General features: G+C 40.8%; 1 protein-coding gene across 1 annotated transcript; it reads left to right on the top strand.

Moving 5' to 3' along the window:
* Window positions 1-899: 899 nt before the first annotated feature.
* LOC132368909 (60 kDa heat shock protein, mitochondrial-like) lies at window positions 900-2,626 on the top strand. Its single transcript, XM_059927722.1, has one exon. The coding sequence runs from the start codon at window positions 953-955 to the stop codon at window positions 2,357-2,359; it is 1,407 nt and encodes a 468-aa protein (XP_059783705.1). The 5' UTR covers window positions 900-952; the 3' UTR covers window positions 2,360-2,626.
* The last annotated feature ends 20,819 nt before the right edge of the window (window positions 2,627-23,445 follow it).

The following is a 23,445-nucleotide window of genomic DNA, read 5'->3' as shown; positions in this document are numbered from 1 at the left end:
TCTATCCCATGCCTGTTATGTACTGGGCACCTGGCACATCTTATCTCACTTGGTCTTTACAACACTGTAGAAATAAGTTATTATTGCCTCCACTTTTGAGTCACTAGAAGGCAACACAGTCTCCAAAGACTGACCAGCTCAACCTTCTTCCCGTAGACAATGCTGATAATAGAAATGGATGCTAGAAAGCTAGGACATATTTTTTGAACAGCGTAGATGCTCAGGAAGCCAGGTATGTGGGCAAACTTGGTAGGCATCTGTTTCGGCTCTTACATTTCCTAATGCTTTTTTTAAGGTGCATGGTTTTCGTTAGCCTGTGGAATTGTACTTTTCCCAACCTCTTTCACTTTCCAAATCACTCTAACAGCCATCATTTCCTTAGGTCTTCTGCAATCTCTGTAAGCCAAGAGGATAAGGTTCCTTTCACTTAATCTGTCCGTAGAAGGACCGTGAAGCCAGAGAGGTAAGATTATTTGTGCAAACCCTCACAGCTAGGGGGCAGCATCCCCGAGGCAGGAGCTACACGCGCCCCACCACACCCAAAACCTTACCTCTTTTAGTTTACACCCACCCACACAGAGCCAACAAGTGATGAGGGCACCTCCTGAGCCACATCAGCCCACCTGACGTTCAAAACTAATATTATTTAAGCTTCTAACAGTTTCTCTTTAATTTTCAGATTAATCAACTAGTCTTTAGGCTTTCTGGAAGATTCATCATTCGCCCTCCAAATACTTGCTCTGAGGATGGGAAAGCTAACCCGGCTGGTAATAGATCACCAAGAATGTTATCTCCAGTTAAGACATCAAGAGGTGTACCCAGATTCGAAGAACTTCCAATTTAATCATTACGACACTTACTAATCTTATCTCTTTCTTTCAAAGATAACCGAGCCCTCACTCGCTGCCGACGGCCTGTCTCGTCACCCACAAGCTGTGCTGCTGCCCCAGAAATGCTTCGATTGCCCGCAGTCCTTCGCCAGATTAGGCCAGTGTCCAGGGCACTGGCTCCTCATCTCACTCGGGCTTATGCCAAAGATGTAAAATTTGGTGCAGATGCCCGAGCCTTAATGCTTCAAGGTGTAGACCTTTTAGCTGATGCTGTAGCCATTACTATGGGGCCAAAGGGAAGGACGGTGATTATTGAACAGAGTTGGGGAAGTCCCAAAGTGACAAAAGATGGTGTGACTGTTGCAAAGTCCATTGACTTAAAAGATAAATATAAAAACATTGGCGCGAAACTTGTTCAAGATGTTGCCAATAACACAAACGAAGAGGCTGGGGATGGCACCACTACTGCTACCGTACTGGCACGCTCCATTGCCAAGGAAGGCTTTGAGAAGATTAGCAAAGGTGCTAATCCAGTGGAAATCAGGAGAGGTGTGATGTTAGCTGTTGATGCTGTAATTGCTGAACTTAAGAAGCAGTCTAAACCTGTGACAACCCCAGAAGAGATCGCCCAGGTTGCTACTATTTCTGCAAATGGAGACAAAGAAATCAGCAACATCATTTCTGATGCGATGAAAAAGGTTGGAAGAAAGGGCGTTATCACAGTAAAGGATGGAAAAACACTGAATGATGAATTAGAAATTATTGAAGGCATGAAGTTTGATAGAGGGTATATCTTTCCATACTTTGTTAATATATCAAAAGGTCAGAAATGTGAATTCCAAGATGCCTATGTTCTGTTAAGTGAAAAGAAAATTTCTAGTGTCCAGTCCATTGTTCCTGCTCTTGAAATTGCCAATGCTCACCGTAAGCCCTTGGTCATAATTGCTGAAGATGTGGATGGGGAAGCTCTAAGCACACTCGTTTTGAACAGGCTGAAAGTTGGTCTTCAGGTTGTAGCAGTCAAAGCTGCAGGTTTTGGTGACAATAGAAAGAACCAGCTTAAAGACATGGCTATTGCTACTGGTGGTGCAGTATTTGGAGAAGAAGGACTAACTCTAAATCTTGAAGATGTTCAGCTTCATGACTTAGGAAAAGTTGGAGAGGTCATTGTGACCAAAGATGATGTCATGCTCTTGAAAGGAAAAGGTGACAAGGCTCAAATTGAAAAGCGTATTCAAGAAATCATCGAGCAGTTAGATATTACAACTAGTGAATATGAAAAGGAAAAACTGAATGAACGTCTGGCAAAACTCTCAGATGGTGTTGCTGTGCTAAAGGTTGGTGGGACAAGTGATGTTGAAGTGAATGAAAAGAAAGACAGAGTTACAGATGCCCTTAATGCTACACGAGCTGCTGTTGAAGAAGGCATTGTTTTGGGAGGGGGCTGTGCCCTGCTTCGGTGCCTTCCAGCCTTGGATTCAATAACTCCAGCTAATGAAGATCAAAAAATTGGTATAGAAATTATTTAAAAAGCACTCAAAATTCCTGCAATGACCATTGCTAAGAATGCAGGTGTCGAAGGATCATTGATAGTTGAGAAAATTTTGCAAAATTCTTCAGAAGTTGGTTATGATGCTATGCTTGGAGATTTTGTGAATATGGTGGAAAAAGGAATCATTGATCCAACTAAGGTTGTAAGAACTGCATTACTGGATGCTGCTGGAGTGGTCTCTCTGTTAACTACAGCAGAAGTTGTAGTCACAGAAATTCCTAAAGAAGAGAAGGATCCTGGAATGGGCGGGATGGGAGGGATGGGAGATAGTATGGGAGGTGGCATGTCCTAATTCCTAGAATAGTGCTTTACCATCATTAATGAGCTGTGAGAGGAAGCTCAAGGCAGCGTTCCTCACCAATAACTTTAAGAGAGGTCAGTTGAAGGAGATGACTGAAGAAAAGGCTGGCTGATGTTTAAGAAGATCACTATAACCATCAGTAACTGGTTTCAGTTGACAACATAGAATGGTTTACTGCTGTCATTGTCCATGCCTACAGATAATTTATTTTGTATTTTTGAATAAAGACATTTGTACATTCCTGGTAAATGAGTATAAGAGCCATGCACCAATGTACTGCTTTCAACTTAAATCACTGAGGCACTTTTACTACTATTCTGTTAAAATCAGGATTTTAGTGATTGCCATCAACAGATGAGAAGTTAAGAAGCAGCCTTTCTGTGGAGGGTAAGAATAATTGTGTACAGAGTAGAGCAATATCCAATTATGTGACAACATTTGTGTAATAAAAATTGTTTAACGTTAAAAAAAAAAAAAAAAAAAAAGATAACCGAGCAGGCAAAGGTGAAATTTGGCTTCCCCTGTTTAATATTTCGGTTACAAATCGGTGAAAATGAGACAGTCAGGAAAGCAAACAGGGACCTCCTGCTGAGCCATTGTCCATCAAAAATTGAAGTTACATTAATGTATTTTTTCTTTTTTCTATATGTAAATTGTTAAGAGAGTAAATCCTAAGAGTTCTCATCACAAGGGAAAAATTTTTTTTTCTTTTATATTGTATCTGTATGTGATGATGGATGTTCACTAGATTTATTGTGGTAATCATTTCATGATGTATGTAAGGCAAATAATCATGCTGTACACCTTAAACTTATACAGTGCTATATGTCAATTATATCTCAATAAAAATGGAAGAAAAAATAAATGAATGAACAAAGGTTATGGAAAAAGAAGTCTTTTTTAACATATGAACATAATCGCTGGGATGAACCCTCCCAAAGCAATGGCATGGGAGACTTTCTGTTTCCCTTGTAGCAAAGACAAATAGGAAACCATATGTGGTTTACAGCTACTTACAGCCCTCTTAGCCATGTTAATGTCCATTAGAAATAATACTATATATATATATATATATATATATATATATATATATACATACATACACACATACAAATATATATGCACACACACATATATATACACACATACAAACAATATATACACAAACACACACACACCCCATAAAATCAAGTCTCAACCAGCAGGTCTCCAGCTCCCTGTGCTAACTCCATCCACGTCATTTATTGCATATCTCAGGTTTCTGGATGACAGCTAATGTAGATTGGTGTGTCTCTAAGATGTATTCTCCCTACTAAAGGATACAACAAGATTGTTTATTACTGAGAGGTTAACATACAGGAAAGGAAGAAATAGACATATTTTGCTAATTGAAATGAGAGGTGCATAAAATATGAATTATGAGTGTTTCTGTTCTCACAGACGCCCTGGAGCCTCAGTTTGCACATGGTCTCTTGTTTTTCCTTGAAAACACATGCTGGTGATGCATGGCAGAGCTTTGGATTCAATTATCAACACTGGGGAGTAAGTTGGCTTTTCAACAAAGGCAATAAATAATCTATACATGGTTTAATGTAAAGCAATGAATATCTTATTCTTAGCAAAAAAATGTGTCCTTTCATGAAAACACTTACACAAGCAACACAGAGCTATCTCTATGGCAGGTTATTTTTGAGAATCTTTATATTTTCTTTAAAGGGGTTGGAGAAGAAACCACTTAAGCAATGCACAGTGCAGTGGGGGCCCTGGTGGCAAATCACACCTCTAATGAAGGCACCAGGCTAACAGACCATCTGTGAAACAATTTTGAGATTCAATTGAAAATGATTTCCTGGCACTCTGTGCAAATGTGCTTGTGTTTCTCCTGCTTGGGGCCAACTACCCTACTGTTTTTGCTTTTCTTGGGAGCAGCTAATGTGTATGATTGCAAACTCCTTAAACACAAAGCCATTTTTAAAATAACATATATTAAGCCTGTTTATATCCTATATTAAAGAAAATCATGTACCCAGTTCTTCCTCTTAATGAAGGCAATAATGATGTTGACAGATGATATAAGCTGCCCTAGGAAATGGGATCAGCCACATTAGGATCTATTTGCCCATGGTTCCTTCTTTGGCTGCAGCCAAGGTCTAGCCAAGGTCTAGCAAGGACAGTTAGGGTCCCCGGGGTGAGAGAGGGAGAATTCTTCCCTCTGGAACACCAGGGGCTACAGAGACAAAGAGCATTGGTGACTGCAATTACATAGGAACTCATCCTTTTATTGATAAAAGAAATGACTGGAAAAGGCCCCAGTTAAGCAGAAAGACTGAGTGGGGAGCATCTGTTCTCTATGCTCCACCATAGGGTGAGGTGTCTTGCATGGCTGCATTTGTGAGACTGTGTTTGCCATTCCTGGTGGCTGTCCTGGAATGCTATTCCTTTTGGCTATAAGTCCCAACCCCATGATCACAGCAGTGGCCTAGTGACCCAGGTCTGGACAAATTATAATTCTCCACTTTCTTGAACACAGTGATAGCTCTGGGTATATATATATATATATGTAACCTAGGCAGGGCCAGTCAGAGAAATAATTCATTTTTTGACAGAAGTGAGAAATGTTGGGGAAAATAAATCTGGGGAAGCAAGCAGCTATCTTCCCCCACTACCTGAAAGAGTCCATCAGCAGAATGAGAGGAAAACAGCACAGAAAAAGAAGAACAAGGAGATAGAAAAATACAGGATGAGAAGGGGGAGTGAGGCCAGATAGCATCATCTTGGGTTCCTGGATTGAGCAGTGCCTGAAGCTAAACCTCTCTGTGGACTTCTCCATAACATGAGTCAACATATCACCTCTTTGCTCATGCAGTTTTGAGTTGGGTTTTCTTTCCTTACAACTGGAAAGAGTCCTGACTAATCAAGTTCTAGTTCCTGAATACAGGGAGCCAGAAGGAAGACCTCTAGGGGCCTCTGTTTCAGACAGTACACACTGCAACACTTACTGAGGCTTTTTGACAAAAACTGGTGCAAGCTCCAAAATGATAAAAACAACATCCCTGCCTCCACCCCTAAGTCTATTATATAACATTAAAAGTGGAATACAAGAAAGAAAGCAATAAGACCAACCTACAAGCTGCAGAATTAGATTATAAACCCAGTTCTCAAAAGCCTTACTTATAGAGCAAGAGCAAAGCCATCATTTGGGATCTTCATATTGTGAAGAGGGGCAGTTTCCCAGGAGGACAACAGCTTCTGATCAAGGATTGGAGAAGCATAAGAAAGAGAGACAGGAGATGGGAGCCAGGGTCACAGATCAGGTCCAGGATCAAGGAAGGAAGTCTGGATAAGTCTCCAAAGACCAAAGACTAAGAGAGAAAAATGTAAGCCAGGAATTCACAGATAGGAGCAAAACAGTGAAAAGCACATCAAGAACAAACACAGCTGGCCTTGGGTGATTGACTAAATGGTGTCATCTGCACCTGGCCCGTGCAAGCCCTCAGCCGAATGGTGCTGAACCTACAGGGGTGAGCAGCGAGGGAAGGGTAGAGAGGGCACAGGCCATTAGTGTACTGGAACAAAGATATCAAGCAAAGCCCTTGATAGACTCAAATGAAACACTGAAGCCCCTAAAGAGCACAGACATTAACATCTAGAAATAGACTTGGGTGATTTAAGAAGGAGAATGATGCAAAGAAATCACTGGTCCACATCCCAGTTTCCTCTGGGATGCCTTCACCCAAGAGTGACAATCAGTTCTCATGAGAGCAACAAGCCTGGTCTGATGGACATTGACCCTGCAGCGTTATAGGATTTTTCATGGTACGATTGTGATTATACTGAGCATAAAGCTCACTGCACCATGATGAACATCTGGTCTGGAATATATTGCCTCAGACAGCCATCCAGATCCTCTTCAATCTGCAATCAACACAGCAGAAGCCTACAGCAATCACAGGGAATTCCAGGGAGTAGATTTTCTCTATAATCCACCATGTCACACTTGGAGAGTGACCACAGGATGGGCATCTGCCTCCTGCTCATGTCCCTTGCAGGACACAGGACAACATCCCAGCAGAAAAGACTGCACAGTTGTTCTATGCCAGAAGAGAAGGATGGATTGGAAACGAGTTTCTGTGGGCAAGCCTGGCATGTCTGTGGACTCATGTCACCCATGGGTGAGCTTTTCAGTGGCACCAGAGAAAGAAGGACATCAGGGCATCACAAGCCCCTAAGCAATTCCTGGACAAATAAATTGAATGACATTCAATAAAATGATATGCACCATTTTCTGAACAGCTTTCATAACTATGGAGAAACTTTTGGAAAGTATAAAGAAGTGCACTGGGGAGTAAGCAAACAGAAGTCAGCGGTGGGACCGCTGGGGTCATGGAGGAAGAAGAGGAATATGTGTAGCCCTGAGTGCTGCTGTGCTCTCTCAGCAAGTCACCAAACTCTCTGAGCCTCCCTCTCCTCAACTGGAAACTAGAGGGAGGATGGCTGGTCTCACACCCAAAGAGGACCTGGGTCTCTTCTCTTTTGGATGCTGATACCACCAGTACACTAAGTCTCTGTGGTGAAGGGTCACCACCTGCGTGCTCCAGGCTGTCTTGTAGTTGAGGCACGATGATCTCACAAACTGGGTGTGCCCACACTTTTCTACACAGAACCGGTAAAGGGAACTGGACTAAGCAATTACAAGGTCTAAGGATTCTGGGAGCTCTGGAAAGTTTCCTGCTGACCCTCAACATACTTCTGTCCTTTGCCATAAATTTCATCATCAAGCCATAGACATGAAATCAGATTGGCCCAGGTTTCTAAGAGGTTGTACCACTATCAACTCTGGTCACTTGGGCAAGTACTCACTTTTTTTTTTAATTGGGGTATAGTTGTTTTACAATGTTGTGTTAGTTTCTACTGTACAGCAAAGTGGAGTTCCCTGTGCTATACAGCAGGTTCTCATTAGTTATCTATTTTATACATATTAGTGTATATATGTCAATCCCAATCTCCCAATTCATCCCCCAGTTTCCCTCCTTGGTGTCCATACATTTGTTCTCTACATCTCTGTCTCTATTTCTGCCTTGCAAACCAGTTCATCTGTATCATTTTTCTAGATTCCACATGTATGCTTTAATATACGATATTTGTTTTTCTCTTTCTGACTTACTTCACTCTGTATGACAGTCTCTAGTTCCGTCTACATCTCTACAAAGGACCCAATTTCATTCCTTTTTATGGCTGAGTAATATTCCATTGTATATATGCACCACAGCTTTTTTATCCATTCATCTGTCGATGGACATTTAGGTTGTTTCCATGACCTGGCTATTGTAAATAGTGCTGCAATGAACACTGGGGTGCATATGTCCTTTTGAATTATGGTTTTCTCTGGGTATATGTCAAGTAGTCACCTTTTATAAACCTCAGATTGCATTTCTGAAAATGGGTAATAATATCCAATGGAGTCCTGGATATGAAAGTTTTGTAAACCATGAAGAATTAAACAAATGCCCTCACCAAAGTTACTATTCAAAAACAATAAATAGTTCAATACCTCTTAGGATGAACATTGCTGAGGCAGGAGCAATACAAGCTTATCCATCATTTATTCACAGAATTACAAAATATTAGACCCAGAGATAACCTGTCAAGTTTTTCCAATTCAACCCTTTAACCTCATAAAGGAGGAAATTAAAGCCCAGGAGAGGTCAAGTGACCAAAATTACAGGTCAAACAACAAGCACCTGACCCCCTGAAGTCCCAGAGCAGAGTCTCCACATAGCCTTTTTGCTAGTTGGGAATCAGGCCTCCTTAGAATATTAAACATGAAAGAATCATAAGTGAGAGACAGGAATCATTAGGACAAGGCACCGACAGCTGATCTCACTGCTCTGTGCACCAACTGGGAATGCCCGTTGGGGGGCGCCATCACAGTGGACCGAGCAGGCTTCCAGTCATCATGGATCAGGGTTCAAACCCCAGCATGGAATCTCTCATCATGGATTTCTCATGTATTCAATCCTGGCAATCATAATGGCTTGACGGGGCTGTGGTGAGGGTTAAATTAAATGAGGAAGTTGACCGTGGAGTCTAGCTGATTTTGTATTCTAATCACAAGAGCCTTCTGGAGACTCCCAGGACAGTCATGCAGCAGAGGGGTGGAGGCTGAGCCTGACGACAGTCACATGCATCTGGGGTGAGGGTGTCTAGGTCAGGGGTGGGACTTGGGAACTGCCCCCAACCCCTCCTAGACACCCAGGCCCCTCCAGACTCCACCCCCACCCACACCAGCAGACATCAGATATCAGAAAACCAGGCACTTAGACAGACAAAGCTGAGAAGTAGTGGCAATTGGGCCCCTACCAAGGGCAGAATGGGCTTCCAGACCCATCTATAGAACAGCTTCTGGACCAGATAAAACCTGGGAAGAATCTAGGAGAACAGGCCTTCCCTTTTCAGGGAGGTGGAACAGTCTACCCTCAGGTAGCACTATTTCAAAGGAAAGCACCAAAAGCCTTAGAAAGAAGTTTACTCTGTCCAGCCCACTGATGGGGCTCAGGGGCTGGGCCTACATGGGCTCCAAACCTGTCACTTCTGCCCCAGAGAGGCCTCTCCTAGTCCAGATCCAAGCCAGTCCAAGCAGCTGACCACAGTCAAGGCCTTAACGAGTGGAAACGGCAGAGAAAGGTCATGCCTCGGAGGGCAGAAAAAAATAGAAAATCATTATTAAATGAAAGGTTACCCCCACCAAATTTCAGAAGACTAAGTTGTTCAAGATAGCAGCAGCCAGCCTCAGTCTTTGGGGTCTTTGGGGATAGTGCCAGGGCTCTGTCTGTGCCTACAATCTGCAGAGGTCCTACTCCAGCCACTGCCAATTACTCATTTCAGACCCCTCCCCTGAACTGACGGTTCTTACATCCATCCACTGACCATGAGAGTGGTTTGGTTTCTTTTAAATGACGCTGCTGAGAACTACCCTCTCTCTCCAAAGACAGGGGACAGCAGAATATATCAAAACATGTTCCATGAGATACCATTTGGTTGGAATGTTACTAGGATACTCTAGTAGACTCAGGGAAGCTTGGTGCTGGATGTACCATAGAATGGAAAAATGCCACTGATTTCCTGAAGATTGTGCTCTTTCTGAGTACTTACAAAGACAGGGGTTCAGTCAGCTGTTAAATAGCACTAAGGGTAAAAACAAGGAAGTGGGGTAGGTGAGGTAAAAGCATAACCTCTGTACTCAGAGTCTCTTTCACATTTCAGCTCTGCCAGTTAGTAGCTCTGTGACCTTGTAAATGTAGTTAATCTCTGATTCTCAGTTTCCTACTCTATAAAATATGGATAAGGAAACCTACCTATAAGGCCATCATGAGAATTACAGAAAATTTATATAAAGTGCTTATTTCAGTTTCTGTCACATAAGTGCTTAGTAAATGATACTTTCAATAATAATTCTGTCTCCTCCTCCCCTTCCTCTCTCTCCTCCTCCTCCTTAAAATCAAATCAAATGTTGCCTGAAGTATTCTGTCCCTTTGCCCCAGTTCTGCCTTTTAAGACCCCACAATAGCAGCAGAGCCATGGGAAAAACAACCAGCCAAACCCAGGTTTAAAATTCTGGCAGTTATGCCTGGTTGCTAATTTTCTTAAAAGGTAAAGATAAACATACAAATTATCTTCTTAAAAACAACCAACCAAAAAAAAAAAAAAAAAAAAAAGGAAAAAACCCTATTTTATAGTCAAATATAGCTCAAAAAAAGCTTGCTAAAATTGGCAAAACATTTCATGTCTGGCTGAGAGGTAATGTAAGAAATGTATTCAGTTCAGCCCACATGTAAAGATTTTATAAAGCAATTAGAGAACCAGCCAAATAAATACAGTTGACCCTTGGACAACACGAGGGTTAATCTGCTAATAAATTATAGCTGGCCTGCATCCCTGGTTCCTAGCATCCAAGGATTCAACCTACCATGGACCATGCAGGACTGTAGTGTTTACCAGTGAAAAATATCTACACGTAAGTGAACCCGTGCCCCTCAAACCCGAGTTGTCAAAGGTCGACTGCACTCATACGTGGAGGTTGTTTCTCCTCTTGATCTGCATGTTCTGGTTTCAGCACTTGTTCCTTTTGTGTCACTGATGGATCGCTCCCATTTCTGAAAAAGCTAGTCGTCTGGGGACAGGAACTACGGAGACACCCAGCTTTGAGTCTCCAGAATGTGGCAAATAATCTCTTCTTAGCAGGTGATAGCGGACATCAACTCCAGTAGAAACATCTCGGGGTGTTGAAGTCTTGGCTCAGATGGCCCTTCTTTCTCTAACACAGCTTCATTCCTTCCTTCCACAGGAATGGCCCTCATTAACCTGACCCTCCAAGCCAGGGCCACTTAGAGCAGGGACAAACTCTCTTCCCAAATTGGGTCAGCTAGAGCCCCTTATCTGATCATTCTGATTTGGAACCCACAATGAGAGTTGAACCCCTGGAAGAGAAGGAACAGTGATATCCACCTGTGGGCTGCAGGCTGCCACATCCCACATCATGCTCCAAGAGATTGAGAAAGCTGGGACGCACTGAGAGGTAAAGAAATGATAAGTAGGAGGAGTTTCAAAACGGCAGAAGAGTAAGAAGTTGAGATCACCTTCCTCCCCACAAACAAATCAGAAAAACATCTACATGAGGAACAACTCCTACAGAACACCTACTGAACGCTGGCAGAAGAACTCAGACCTTCCAAAATGCAAGAAACTTCCCACGTACCTGGGTAGGGCAAAAGAAAAAAGAAAAAACAGAGACAAAGAATAGGGACGGGACCTGCTCCAGTGGGAGGGAGCTGTGAAGGAGGAAAGGTGTCCACACACTAGGAAGCCCCTTCGCAGGCAGAGACTGCGGGTGGCAGAGGGGGGAAGCTTCGGAGCCACGGAGGAGAGCACAGCCACAGGGGTGCGGAGGGGAGCGCAGCCACAGGGGTGCGGAGGGCAAAACGGAGAGATTCCCACACAGAGGATGGGTGCCAACCAGCACTCACCAGCCCAAGAGGCTTGTCTGCTCACCCCCTGGGGCAGAGGGGGGCTGGGAGCTGAGGCTCGGGCTTCGGTCAGATCGCAGGGAGAGAACTGGGGTTGGTGGCGAGAACACAGCCTGAAGGGGCTAGTGCACCACAGCTAGCTGGGAGGGAGTCCGGGAAAAAGTCTGGAGCTGCCAAAGAGACAAGAGATTTTTTCTTCCCTCTTTGTTTCCTGGTGCGTGAGGAAGGGGATTCAGAGGGCCGCCTAAATGAGCTCCAGAGATGGGTGCGAGCCTCAACTATCAGCGCGGACCCCAGAGATGGGCATGGGACGCTAAGGCTGCTGCCGCCACCAAGAAGCCTGTGTGCAAGCACAGGTCACTATCGACACTGCCCCTCCCGGGAGCCTGTGCAGCCCACCACTCCCAGGGTCCCGTGATCCAGGGACAACTTCCCCGGGAGAACACATGGCGTGCCTCAGGCTGTTGCAACGTGACGCCAGCCTCTGCTGCCTCAGACTCACCCGGCATTCCGTACCACTCCCTCCCCCAAGCCTGAGTGAGCCAGAGCACCCTAATCAGCTGCTACCTTAACCCGCTACAGTCTGAGTGAAGAACAGACGCCCTCAGGTGACCTACACGCAGAGGCGGGGCCAAATCCAAAGCTGAACCCCAGAAGCGGTGAAAACAAAGAAGAGAAAGGGAAATCTCACCCAGCAGCCTCAGGAGCAGCAGATTAAATCTCCACAATCAACTTGATGTACCCTGCATCTCTGGGATACCTGAATAGACAACGAATCATCCCAAATTGAGGTGGTGGACTTTGGGAGCAACGATATACATATATTTTTCCTTTTTCTCTTTTTGTGAGTGTGTATGTGTATGCTTCTGTGTGTGATTTTGTCTGTATAGCTTTGCTTTTACCATTTGTCCTAAGGTTCTGTCTGTCCATTTTTTGTTTGTTTGTTTGTTTGTTTTAGTGTAGATTTTAGCGCTTGTTACCATTGGTGGATTTGTTTTTTTGGTTTAGTTGCTGTCTTCTTTCTTTCTTTCTTTCCTTTTTCTTTTTTTAATTACTTTTAAATTTTTTAAATTTTTGATAATTATTTTTTATTGTCATGACTTTTTTATTTTATTTTATTTTTTTCTTTCTTTCCTTCTATTTTTCTCCCTTTTATTCTGATCCATGTGGATGCCAGGGTCTTGGTGCTCTGGCCGGGCATCAGGCCTCTCTGAGGTGGGAGAGTTGAGTTCAGGATATTGGTCCACCAGAGACCTCCCAGCTCCACATAATATCAAATGGCAAAAATCTCCCAGAGATCTCCATCTCAATGCCAAGACCCAGCTCAACTCAACGACCAGAAAGCTACAGTGCTGGACACCCTATGCCAAACAAATAGCAAGACAGGAACACAAGCCCACCCATTAGTAGAGAGGCTGCCTAAAATCATAATAAGGTCACAGACACCCCAAAACACACCATCAGAAGCAGACCTGCTTATCAGAAAGACAAGTTACAGCCTCATCCACCAGAAAACAGGCACCAGTCACCTCCACCAGCAAGCCTACACAACCCAGTGAACCAACCTTAGCCACTGAGGACAGACAACAAAAACAACGGGAAATACGAAGCTGCATGCTGGGAAAAGGAGACCCCAAACACAGTAAGTTAAGCAAAATGAGAAGACAGAGAAACACACAGCAGGTGGAGGAACAAGGTAAAACACCACCAGACCAAACAAATGAAGAGGAAATAGGCAGTTTACCTGAAAAAGAATTCAGTATACTGATAGGAAACATGATCCAAAATCTTGGAAATAGAATGGAGAAAATTCAAGAAACAATTAACAAGGACCTAGAAGAACTAAAGATCAAACAAACAATGATGAACAACACAATAAATGAAATTAAAAATTCTCTAGAAGGAATCAGTAGCAGAATAACTGACAGAAGAACGGATAAGTGACCTGGAAAATAAAATAGTGGAAATAACTACCACAGAGCAGAATAAAGAAAAAAGAATGAATAATTGAGGGCAGTCTCAGAGACTTCTGGGACAACATTAAATGCACCAGCATTTGAATTATAGGGGTCCCAGAAGAAGAAGAGAAAGAAAGGGAATGAGAAAATATTCAAAGAGATTATAGTTCAAAACTTCCCTAATAGGGAATAGTTAATCAAGTCCTGGAAGCACAGAGAGTCCCACACAGGATAAATCCAAGGAGAAGCATGCCAAGGCACATATTAATCAAATTATCAAAAATTAAATACAAAGAAAAAATATTAAAAGCAGCAAGGGAAAAACAACAAATAACATACAAGGGAATCCTCAGAAGGTTAACAGCTGATCTTTCAGCAGAAACTCTGCAAGCCAGAAGGGAGTGGCAGGACATATTTAAAGTGATGGAATGGAAAAACCTACAGCCAAGATTACTCTACCCAGCAAGGATCTCATTCAGATTCGATGAAGAAATTAAAACCTTTACAGAAAAGCAAAAGCTAAGAGAACTCAGCACCACCAAACCAGCTTTACAACAAATGCTAAAGGAACTTCTCTACGCAGGGAAAAAAGGAGAAGGAAACGACCTACAATAACAAACCCAAAACAATAAAGAAAATGGTAATAGGACCATACATATCAATAATTACTTAAATGTAAATGAATTAAATGCTCCAACCAAAAGACATAGACTGGCTGAATGGATACAAAAACAAGACCCGTATATATGCTGTCTACAAGAGACCCACTTCAGACCTAGGGACACATACAGACTGAAAGTGAGGGGATGGAAAAAGGTATTCCATGAAAATGGAAATCAAAAGAAAGCTGGAAGAGCAATTCTCATATCAGACAAAATTGACTTTAAAATAAAGACTATTACAAGAGATAAAGAAGGACACTCCATAATGATCAAGGGATCAATCCAAGAAGAAGATATAACAATTGTAAATATTTATGCACCCAACATAGGAGCACCTCAATACATAAGGCAAATGCTAACAGCAATAAAAGGGGAAATCAACAGTAACACAATCATAGCAAGGGACTTTGACACTCCAATTGCACCAATGGACAGATCATCCAAAATGAAAATAAATAAGGAAACACAAGCTTTAAATGATACATTAAACAAGATGGACATAACTGATATTTATAGGACATTCCATACAAAAACAATAGAATACACTTTCTTCTCAAGTGCTCATGGAACATTTTCCAGGATAGATCATATCTTGGGTCACAAATGAAGCCTTGGTAAATTTAAGAAAATTGAAATTGTATCAAGTATCTTTTCCAACCACAATGCTATGAGACTACATATCAGTTACAGGAAAAACTGTAAAAAATACAAACACATGGAGACTAAACAGTACATTACTTAATAACCAAGAGATCACTGAAGAAATCAAACAGGAAATCAAAAAATACCTAGAAACAAAGGTCAATGAAAACATGATGACCCAAAACTTTTGGGATGCAGCAAAAGCAGTTCTAAGAGGGAAGTTTATAGCAATACAATCCTACAGTAAGAAACAAGAAACATCACAAACAAAGAACCTAACCTTATACCTAAAGCAATTATAGAAAGAAGAACAAAAAAAACCCAAAGTTAGCAGAAGGAAAGAAATCATAAAAATCAGATCAAAAAGAAATGAAGGAAACAATAGCAAAGATCAATAAAACTAAAAGCTGGTTCTTTGAGAAGATAAACAAAATTGATACACCATTAGCCAGACTCATCAAGAAAAAAAGGGAGAAGACTCAAATCAATAGAAATAGAAATGAAAAAGGAGAAGTAACAAATGACACTGCAGAAGTTCAAAGGATCATGAGAGATTACTACAAGCAACTATATGCCAATAAAAGGGACAATCTGGAAGAAATGGACAAATTCTTCCAAAATCACAACCTTCCGAGACTGAACCAGGAAGAAATAGAAAATATAAACAGCCCAATCACAAACACTGAAATTGAAACTATGATGAAAAACCTTCCAACAGACAAAAGCCCAGGACCAGATGGCTTCACAAGTGAATTCTATCAAACATTCAGAGAAGAGCTAACACCTATCCTTCTCAAACTCTTCCAAAATATAGCAGAGGGAGAAACATTCTATGAGGCCACCATCACCCTGACACCAAAACCAGACAAAGATGTCAAAAGAAAGAAAATTACAGACCAATATCACTGATGAACATAGATGCAAAAATCCTCAACAAAATAGTAGCAAACAGAATCCAACAACACATTGAAAGGATCATACACAATGATCAAGTGGGGTTTATCCCAGGAATGCAAGGGTTCTTCAATATATGCAAATCAATCAATGTGTTACACCATATTAACAAATTGAAGAATAAAAATCATATAATCATCTCAATAGATGCAGAAAAAACTTTTGACAAACCCACAGTTAACATTGTCCTCAATGGTGAAAAACAAAACCATTTCCACTAAGATCAGTAACAAGACAAGGTTGCCCACTCTTACCACTATTATTCAACATTATTTTGGAAGTTTTAGCCACAGCAATCAGATAAGAAAAACAAATAAAAGGAATCCAAATTGGAAAAGAGGAAGGAAAGCTGTCACTGTTTGCAGATGACATGATACTATACATAGAGAATCCTAAAGATGCTACCAGAAATCTACTGGAGCTAATCAATGAATTTGGTAAAGTAGCAGGATACAAAATTCATGCACAGAAATCTCTTACATTCCTATACACTGATGATGAAAAATCTGAAAGAGAAATTAAGGAAACCCACCCATTTACTATGGCAACAAAAATAATAAAATACCAGGTATAAACCTGTGTAAGGAGAGAAAAGACCTGTATGCAGAAAACTATTAGACACTGATGAAAGAAATTAAATATGATACATACAGATGGAGAGATATACCATGTTCTTGGATTGGAAGAATCAACAATGTGAAAATGACTCTACTACCCAAAGCAATCTACAGATTCAATGCAATCCCTATCAAACTACCACTGGCATTTTTCACAGAACTAGCACAAAGAATTTCACAATTTGTATGGAAACACAAAGGACCCCGAATAGCCAAAGCAATCTTGAGACAGAAAAACAGAGCTCCAGGAATCAGGCTCCCAGACTTCAGACTATACTAGAAAGCTACAGAAATCAAGACAGTATGGTATTGGCACAAAAACAGAAATATAGATCAATGGAACAGGATAGAGAGCCCAGAGATAAACTGATGCACATATGGTCACCTTATTTTTGATAAAGGAGGCAAGAATATACAATGGAGAGAGACAGCCTCTTCAATAAGTGGTGCTAGGAAAACTGGACAGCTACATATAAAAGAATGAAATTAGAACAATCCTTAACACCATACACAAAAATAAACTCAAAATGGATTAAAGACCTAAATGTAAGTCCAGACACTATAAAACTCTTAGAGGAAAACATAGGCAGTACACTCTATGACATAAATCACAGCAAGATCTTTTTTGACCCACTTCCTAGAGAAATGGAAATAAAAACAAAAATAAACAAATGGGACCTAATGAAACTTAAAAGCTTTTGCACAGCAAAGGAAACCATAAACAAGATGAAAAGACAACCCTCAGAATGGGAGAAGATATTTGCAGATGAAGCAACTGACAAAGGCTTAATCTCCAAAATTTACAAGCATCTCATGCAACTCAATATCAAAAACACAAACAACCCAATCTAAAAATGAGCAGAAGACCTAAATAGACATTTCTCCAAAGAAGATATACAGATTGCCAACAAACACATGAAAGAATGCTCAACATCATTAATCATTAGAGAAATGCATATCAAAACTACAATGAGGTATCATCTCACACCGGTCAGAATGGCCATCATCAAAAAATCTACAAACAATAAATGCTGGGGAGGGTGTGGAGAAAGGGGAACCCTGTTGCACTGTTGGTGGGAATGTAAATTGATACAACCACTATGGAGAACAGTATGGAGGTTTCTTAAAAAACTAAAAAAAGAACTATCATATGACCCAGCAATCCCACTACTGGGCATGTACCCTGAGAAAACCATAATTCAAAATAGTCATGTACCACAATGTTCATTGCAGCTGTATTTACAATAGCCAGGATATGGAAGCAACCTAAGTGTCCACTGACAGATGAATGGATAAAGAAGATGTGGCACATATATACAATGGAATATTACTCAGCCATGAAAAGAAATGAAATTGAGTTATTTGTAGTGAGGTGGATGAACCTAGAGTCTATCATACAGAATGAAGTAAGTCAGACCGAGAAAAACAAATATCATATGCTAACACATATACATGGAGTCTAAAAAAAAAAAAAAAAAAGGTCATGATGAACCTAGGTGCAGGATGGGAATAAGATGCAGACGTACCAGAGAATGGACTTGAGGACACGGAGAGGGGGAAGGGTAAGCTGGAACAAAGTGAGAGAGTGGCATGGACATATAAAGACTACCAAATGTAAAATATATAGCTAGTGGGAAGCAGCCGCATAGCACAGGGAGATCAGCTCGGTGCTTTGTGACCACCTAGAGTGGTGGGATAGGAAGGGTGGGAGGGAGGGAGACGCAAGAGGGAAGGGATGTGGGCATATATGTATATGTATAGCTGATTCACTTTGCTATAAAGCAGAAACTAACATGCCATTGTAAAGCAATTATACTCCAATAAAGATGTTTAAAAAAAATAAAAGAAAAAAGAAATGATAAGTACGCAGAGGGTGAAGCTCTTTGCATGTGAAATAGGTTCACAGGTACTGTTCATTTTCTTAAAAAAAAATAACTATACCTCTATCAGTCATCTATCTATCTATGCCTGTGAATTCATACACACACATTCATACACATATGCTCATATATGTGTACATACATACGTATGTGTGCTTGTGTGTAATTATCCATATTAGCTAAGGATAGGCTAAACCTGGGGTTACCAAACAATGGCCTATAGCTCAAATCTGGCCCCAACCTCTTTTTGTATATAGAGTTTTATTGGAACACAAGCATGATAGGTAATGAATAGTCACTCACATATTGTCCATGATAGTTTTCAAGCTACAGTGGAATTGTGACAGAGAACATATGGACCACAAAGCCTGAAATATTTATTATATGGCCTTTACCCACCCCTGGTTTAAACAGTCTCTATTGTCATAAATAACTAATATCTTCTGAATATCCATATGTGCCCAGCACCGTATCAGGCGCTATAAAGATGACAAACATAATGTCATATATGCTTCTTGTGTTTAAGTTCTGTGTTTACAAGATGTGCAAACAATTCCCTTCAAGAATGGGGAATTTTGATGGCAGTAAACTGTTTTTCTTTCCTTTTCTCCTTATCTTTCTAAACAGTTAACACTTGCATATTTTCATAGAATACACATCTCTCTTTTTATTGAATAAATGCAATTCACTGTGGAATTAGTGGACCCTTCACTGTTTTCCCTAGTGAGTTTCTTAAACTATGTGCAATTCTTAACTAAGAGAGCATGTATAATAATTCAGAGTGTGGCATCTGGCCACAGACTGGAGTAGGCATCCCACCTCCACAACTTGAGAAAGTTCCTTAATCTGACCGTGCCTCAGTTTCTTCAAATGTAAAATGGGGTAATAACAGAATTGTTTTAATGATTATGTGAGCTAATGCATGTAAAGCCGTTAGAATTGTGCCTGACACACAAAACATATTCAACTAGGATTAGCTGTTTTTATATTAGGGAAACTATGCCATCAAATATCAACATAAATAATTTGGAAACCTCAGTAATGTTCTAGGTGCTGTTCCAATCCCAGGGAAGACAAACTTTCTTTTTCCAAGGTGTCAGCTTAAAAAATAGAGTTTAATAGGGTTTTCCTTTATATGAGAAATTGTGAACCCATGTTCTCCTCCAGCTATATCCTTGTATAAGCTGGATGCCCCTCTCCAGAAGGAAGAGTGTAAGCTTTAATTGAACAATTGCTACTATCCCCAGGCTGTTCCCACAAGCCACCAAGACACAGCTTTGCTGCTTCCCAGGCCAATGTGCCTTCCAAACAGCTATGGCAACAGGGGGCCAACAGGGACCCACAAAACACCAGTCTGGTTATGATGGCTTGGCCACATCAGCAGGAGAAACAAAGGTTTCCTAAGTAGGCATGGATTACAGGTTCTACAAACTCAGTAAAATCCCTTTTATCTGAAAAGCAAATCCTTCCCCTGGTCCTTGTGACACCATCCTTTGCACAGCACACAACCAGCACCCTCCGCCCCTCCTAGTTTTCCCAAACTTGCTTCAAACTGTCTTCCACTTACCAATCTACTTCCTCTTCCCACTCTTCCATTCACCTTCCCACTTCTCTACCAAATGAGTCCTTGCTCATATCAAGGACTCCAGTGACCTCCGTGTTGCCAAAGGCAAAGGACGTCTCACAGTCTTTGTGGTAGAGTATCGCCCAGTGGCTTTGACCACTTAGGGTTCCTTCCACCTGCAGATAGATACTCCTTCCTGAGCTCCACCACCTTACACTCTCCTGATTTCTGCTTACCTCTCTGGGTACTTTCTGAGGCTCCTTTCCTCGCTTCTTCTCCACCTGACTACTGTTTCAGGGGGTTTTGCTGGGACCTGTTCTCTATCTGTACTCCCTTCCTTGGTGACCTCGCTTTGTTCTGTGGCTATATTGTTGTCTTACATATTTATATATGCACGTTTCCTTCTCCCATGACCTCCAGCTCAAATAAACTACTCAACTTCAGGGCCTGAGACATCTCAAACATAATGCACTCACCATGACGCTCTTGATCCAGCCCTTCTGTCCATACACACCAGCGTATTTCCACTCTCACATAAATAAAGGTTATCATTGGTTTCTGTCGTGTTCCTCATCCACACCCATCCAATCCATTAAAAGTCTTGTCTGCCTCATGCGTCTCCCTCCCACCCTCCTTATCCCACCCCTCTAGGTTGTCACAAAGCACGGAGCTGATCTCCCTGTGCTATGCAGCTGCTTCCCACTAGCTATCAGTTTTACACTTGGTAGTATATATAAGTCCATACCACTCTCTCACTTTGTCCCAGCTTACCCTTCCCCCTCCCTGTGTCCTCAAGAACAACACACCATTATAAAGCAATTATACTCCAATAAAGATGTAAAAAAAAAAAAAGTCCTATCTGGTTCTCTCTCCAAGGCACACTGCTCTATCCAGCAACCTCCTTGTCTTCTTCCATCCTAATAGTATAACCATCACCATGTCTTTCTGGGACTATGCTTATAGACTCCTTGACCCCGTTCATTTCCCATACAATTCATTCTCCAAAGAGCAGCCAGAAAAAGTTTTGAAATCGAAATCAGATCATATCACTCTCTGTTTAAAACCCATTAATGTTTCCCGTTGCACTTGCAATAAAAGCCAGTGACGGCCCTGCGTGAACTGGCTTCCTTCAACTTTCCAGCCTCTACTTATGTGGTTCAGACCCACTGCCCTGACCATAACTTTAATTTCCACCATCCTTTACCTCTCTGAAAATATTATTCTCATTGTCCAGGAGTCATCTCAACTCAAATATCCTCTTCTCAGATAAATCTTCCCTGAAGATATTATCCAAGTGAGTCTCTCTTCTATGTGGCATTTTATGCATCTAATGTCCTGTTTTATAGATTTCCTTTCTTTTCTTTCTTGTTCTTGATTCTCATCCTCTTTATATTGATTTGGCTATTTTCCCTCCTCTTATCTTTCATTCTTTGTTATTTATTAGTTATACACTCTATCATTTCATATGTTGGCCACAAAATTGAAATACACACACTTACCCTAACGATATCCTTAATTTCTTGCCAATTTAAGGGGTTCAGAATGTTTATCACCTGTCACTTTATTTAGTCCCCCCTTTCCCAAATTATATTATTGTTAGGAGTTTTAGGACTAGTTTAACTTTTGAAACTCTAAAAATAAATTATTGCTAACGTTTCATACAGTGACTATTTATTTAGATTTTCTCCAGGTTTTTGTCCACTATTCCTTCTTTTACCTCCCTGGGATCATTTTCCTTTTTCTGAAGTATATACTTTCAATATCCTTGGAATAGGGACTGTTTTACTGAATTCTGTTTTATTTTTTAATCTGTTTCATTTTTCATTATTCCTAAAGAGGGTTTGCAGAATATACAATTCTATTTTGATGATTTGAAGATATTGTTACACTGTATATGGGCTTCAATTATTTCCTTATTAACTATCTATCTAGTCATGTTCCTTTGAAGGTACCATGTCTTCTCTCTGACTCTTTTTAAGACTTCTTTCTTTTTGGAGTTCTGTTGTTTTACTACACACTACTCTGTATGCTGCTTCAGGTTCACTGGGTTTCCTAAAACAGAGAGATGGAGCCTTTCATAAATTCTAGAAAGTTCACACTCATTATCTTTTTTGCATTATTGTCCAGCCTTCCTGTTCTCTCCTCCCAAGACTCTGATCAATATACTTGAAACCTCTCACTCATATCTCTTGTGCTCTCATAATTTCCATTTTCTTTGCCCTCTGAAGTTCATTCCAAGTGCATATCTTTAAATATATATTCCAGTCAATGACAATTTGCTATCTGGCATTACCTAGTCTTATGTTTAACACATTCCTGAGGTGCTGTTATTTTTAATAAACTTTTTTAAAATTTTGAAATAAGTTTAAACTTACAGAAAAGATACAAAAATAGTGCACAGAGTTCCCATATACTCCTCACTCAGTTCCCTCATTGCTAACATCTTACATTACCATGGCACATTTGTCAACATTTAAAAACTGCCAACAATACAATACTACTCACTAAATTACAGATATTATTTGGATTTCACCAGTTTTTCTATGAATGTCCTATTTCTGCTCCAGGATCCAATCCAGGGTATGGCATTGTATCTACTCATTATGCTTCCTTAGTCTCCCCTAAACATTTCACAGGTTTTCCTACTTTTAATGGTTTACAGTCTTGAGTCATACTGTCCAAGTAACCTGAAGAATGTCCTCCAGTTTGGTTTTGTCTGATGTTTCACTTTTGGTTTTGTTTGTTTGTTTTTATGACTAGCCTAGAATGAATTTATAGGTGGAGTGCCCTTCTTGTCACATCCTACCCGGAGCTACACGACATCCACAGGTCATGTCTGGGGATGTTAATCTTCACCACTTGCTTAAGGTGATGTCTGCCAGGCTTCTCCACTGTAAGTGACTATCTCCACCTTTCCTGTTCTTCAGAAGCAAGTCACTATGTCCATCCTCAAGGAGGGGTGCACATTCCTGAATTTTTAAATTCAATTGTTATCTTTTTTGTTTTAAAGTTTTATTTGTTTCTTTTACAAATCTGGCTGGTCAATTTTGACTGTCTATGATTTCTGTTTATACTTTCAACCCCATATTTTATGTCCTTAAACATTTAAACATCCTTATTTTATGTTTTGTATCTGGCAAGTCCAGCACCTGGAGGGTTTGCAGGTCTGATTCTGCAGTGTTTTGTTTCTGCTGACTTTCATGCATGGTGGCCAGTTTCCTCATATGTTTAAGGAATTTTACAGTTATGAGCTCAGGTTCCTTAGAACTTTATTTTTGAGAATTCCGTGAGGCTGATGTTTAAAATTATTGCTCCAGAGATAATTTCAGCTTGATTCTGACATTATCTATAGGTACTACTAACTTAGGTCTACTTTAAATTAAAATTTTCAACCCCCATCATCTCTGGGCCTAGGCAACCACTAAGCTACTTTCTGTCTCTATAAATTTGCCTCTTCTGGAC

This window comes from Balaenoptera ricei, chromosome 7, assembly GCF_028023285.1.
Source record: "Balaenoptera ricei isolate mBalRic1 chromosome 7, mBalRic1.hap2, whole genome shotgun sequence".
In the NCBI taxonomy this organism is placed as follows: Eukaryota; Metazoa; Chordata; class Mammalia; order Artiodactyla; family Balaenopteridae; genus Balaenoptera; species Balaenoptera ricei.
Note: the sequence above shows the minus strand (reverse complement) of the source record. Positions and strands in the feature narration are given on the sequence as shown.

What these genes read in the sequence shown, in the direction of transcription:
- LOC132368909 (XM_059927722.1), top strand. Translation starts at nt 953, where the DNA reads ATGCTTCGATTGCCCGCAGTCCTTCGCCAGATTAGGCCAGTGTCCAGG.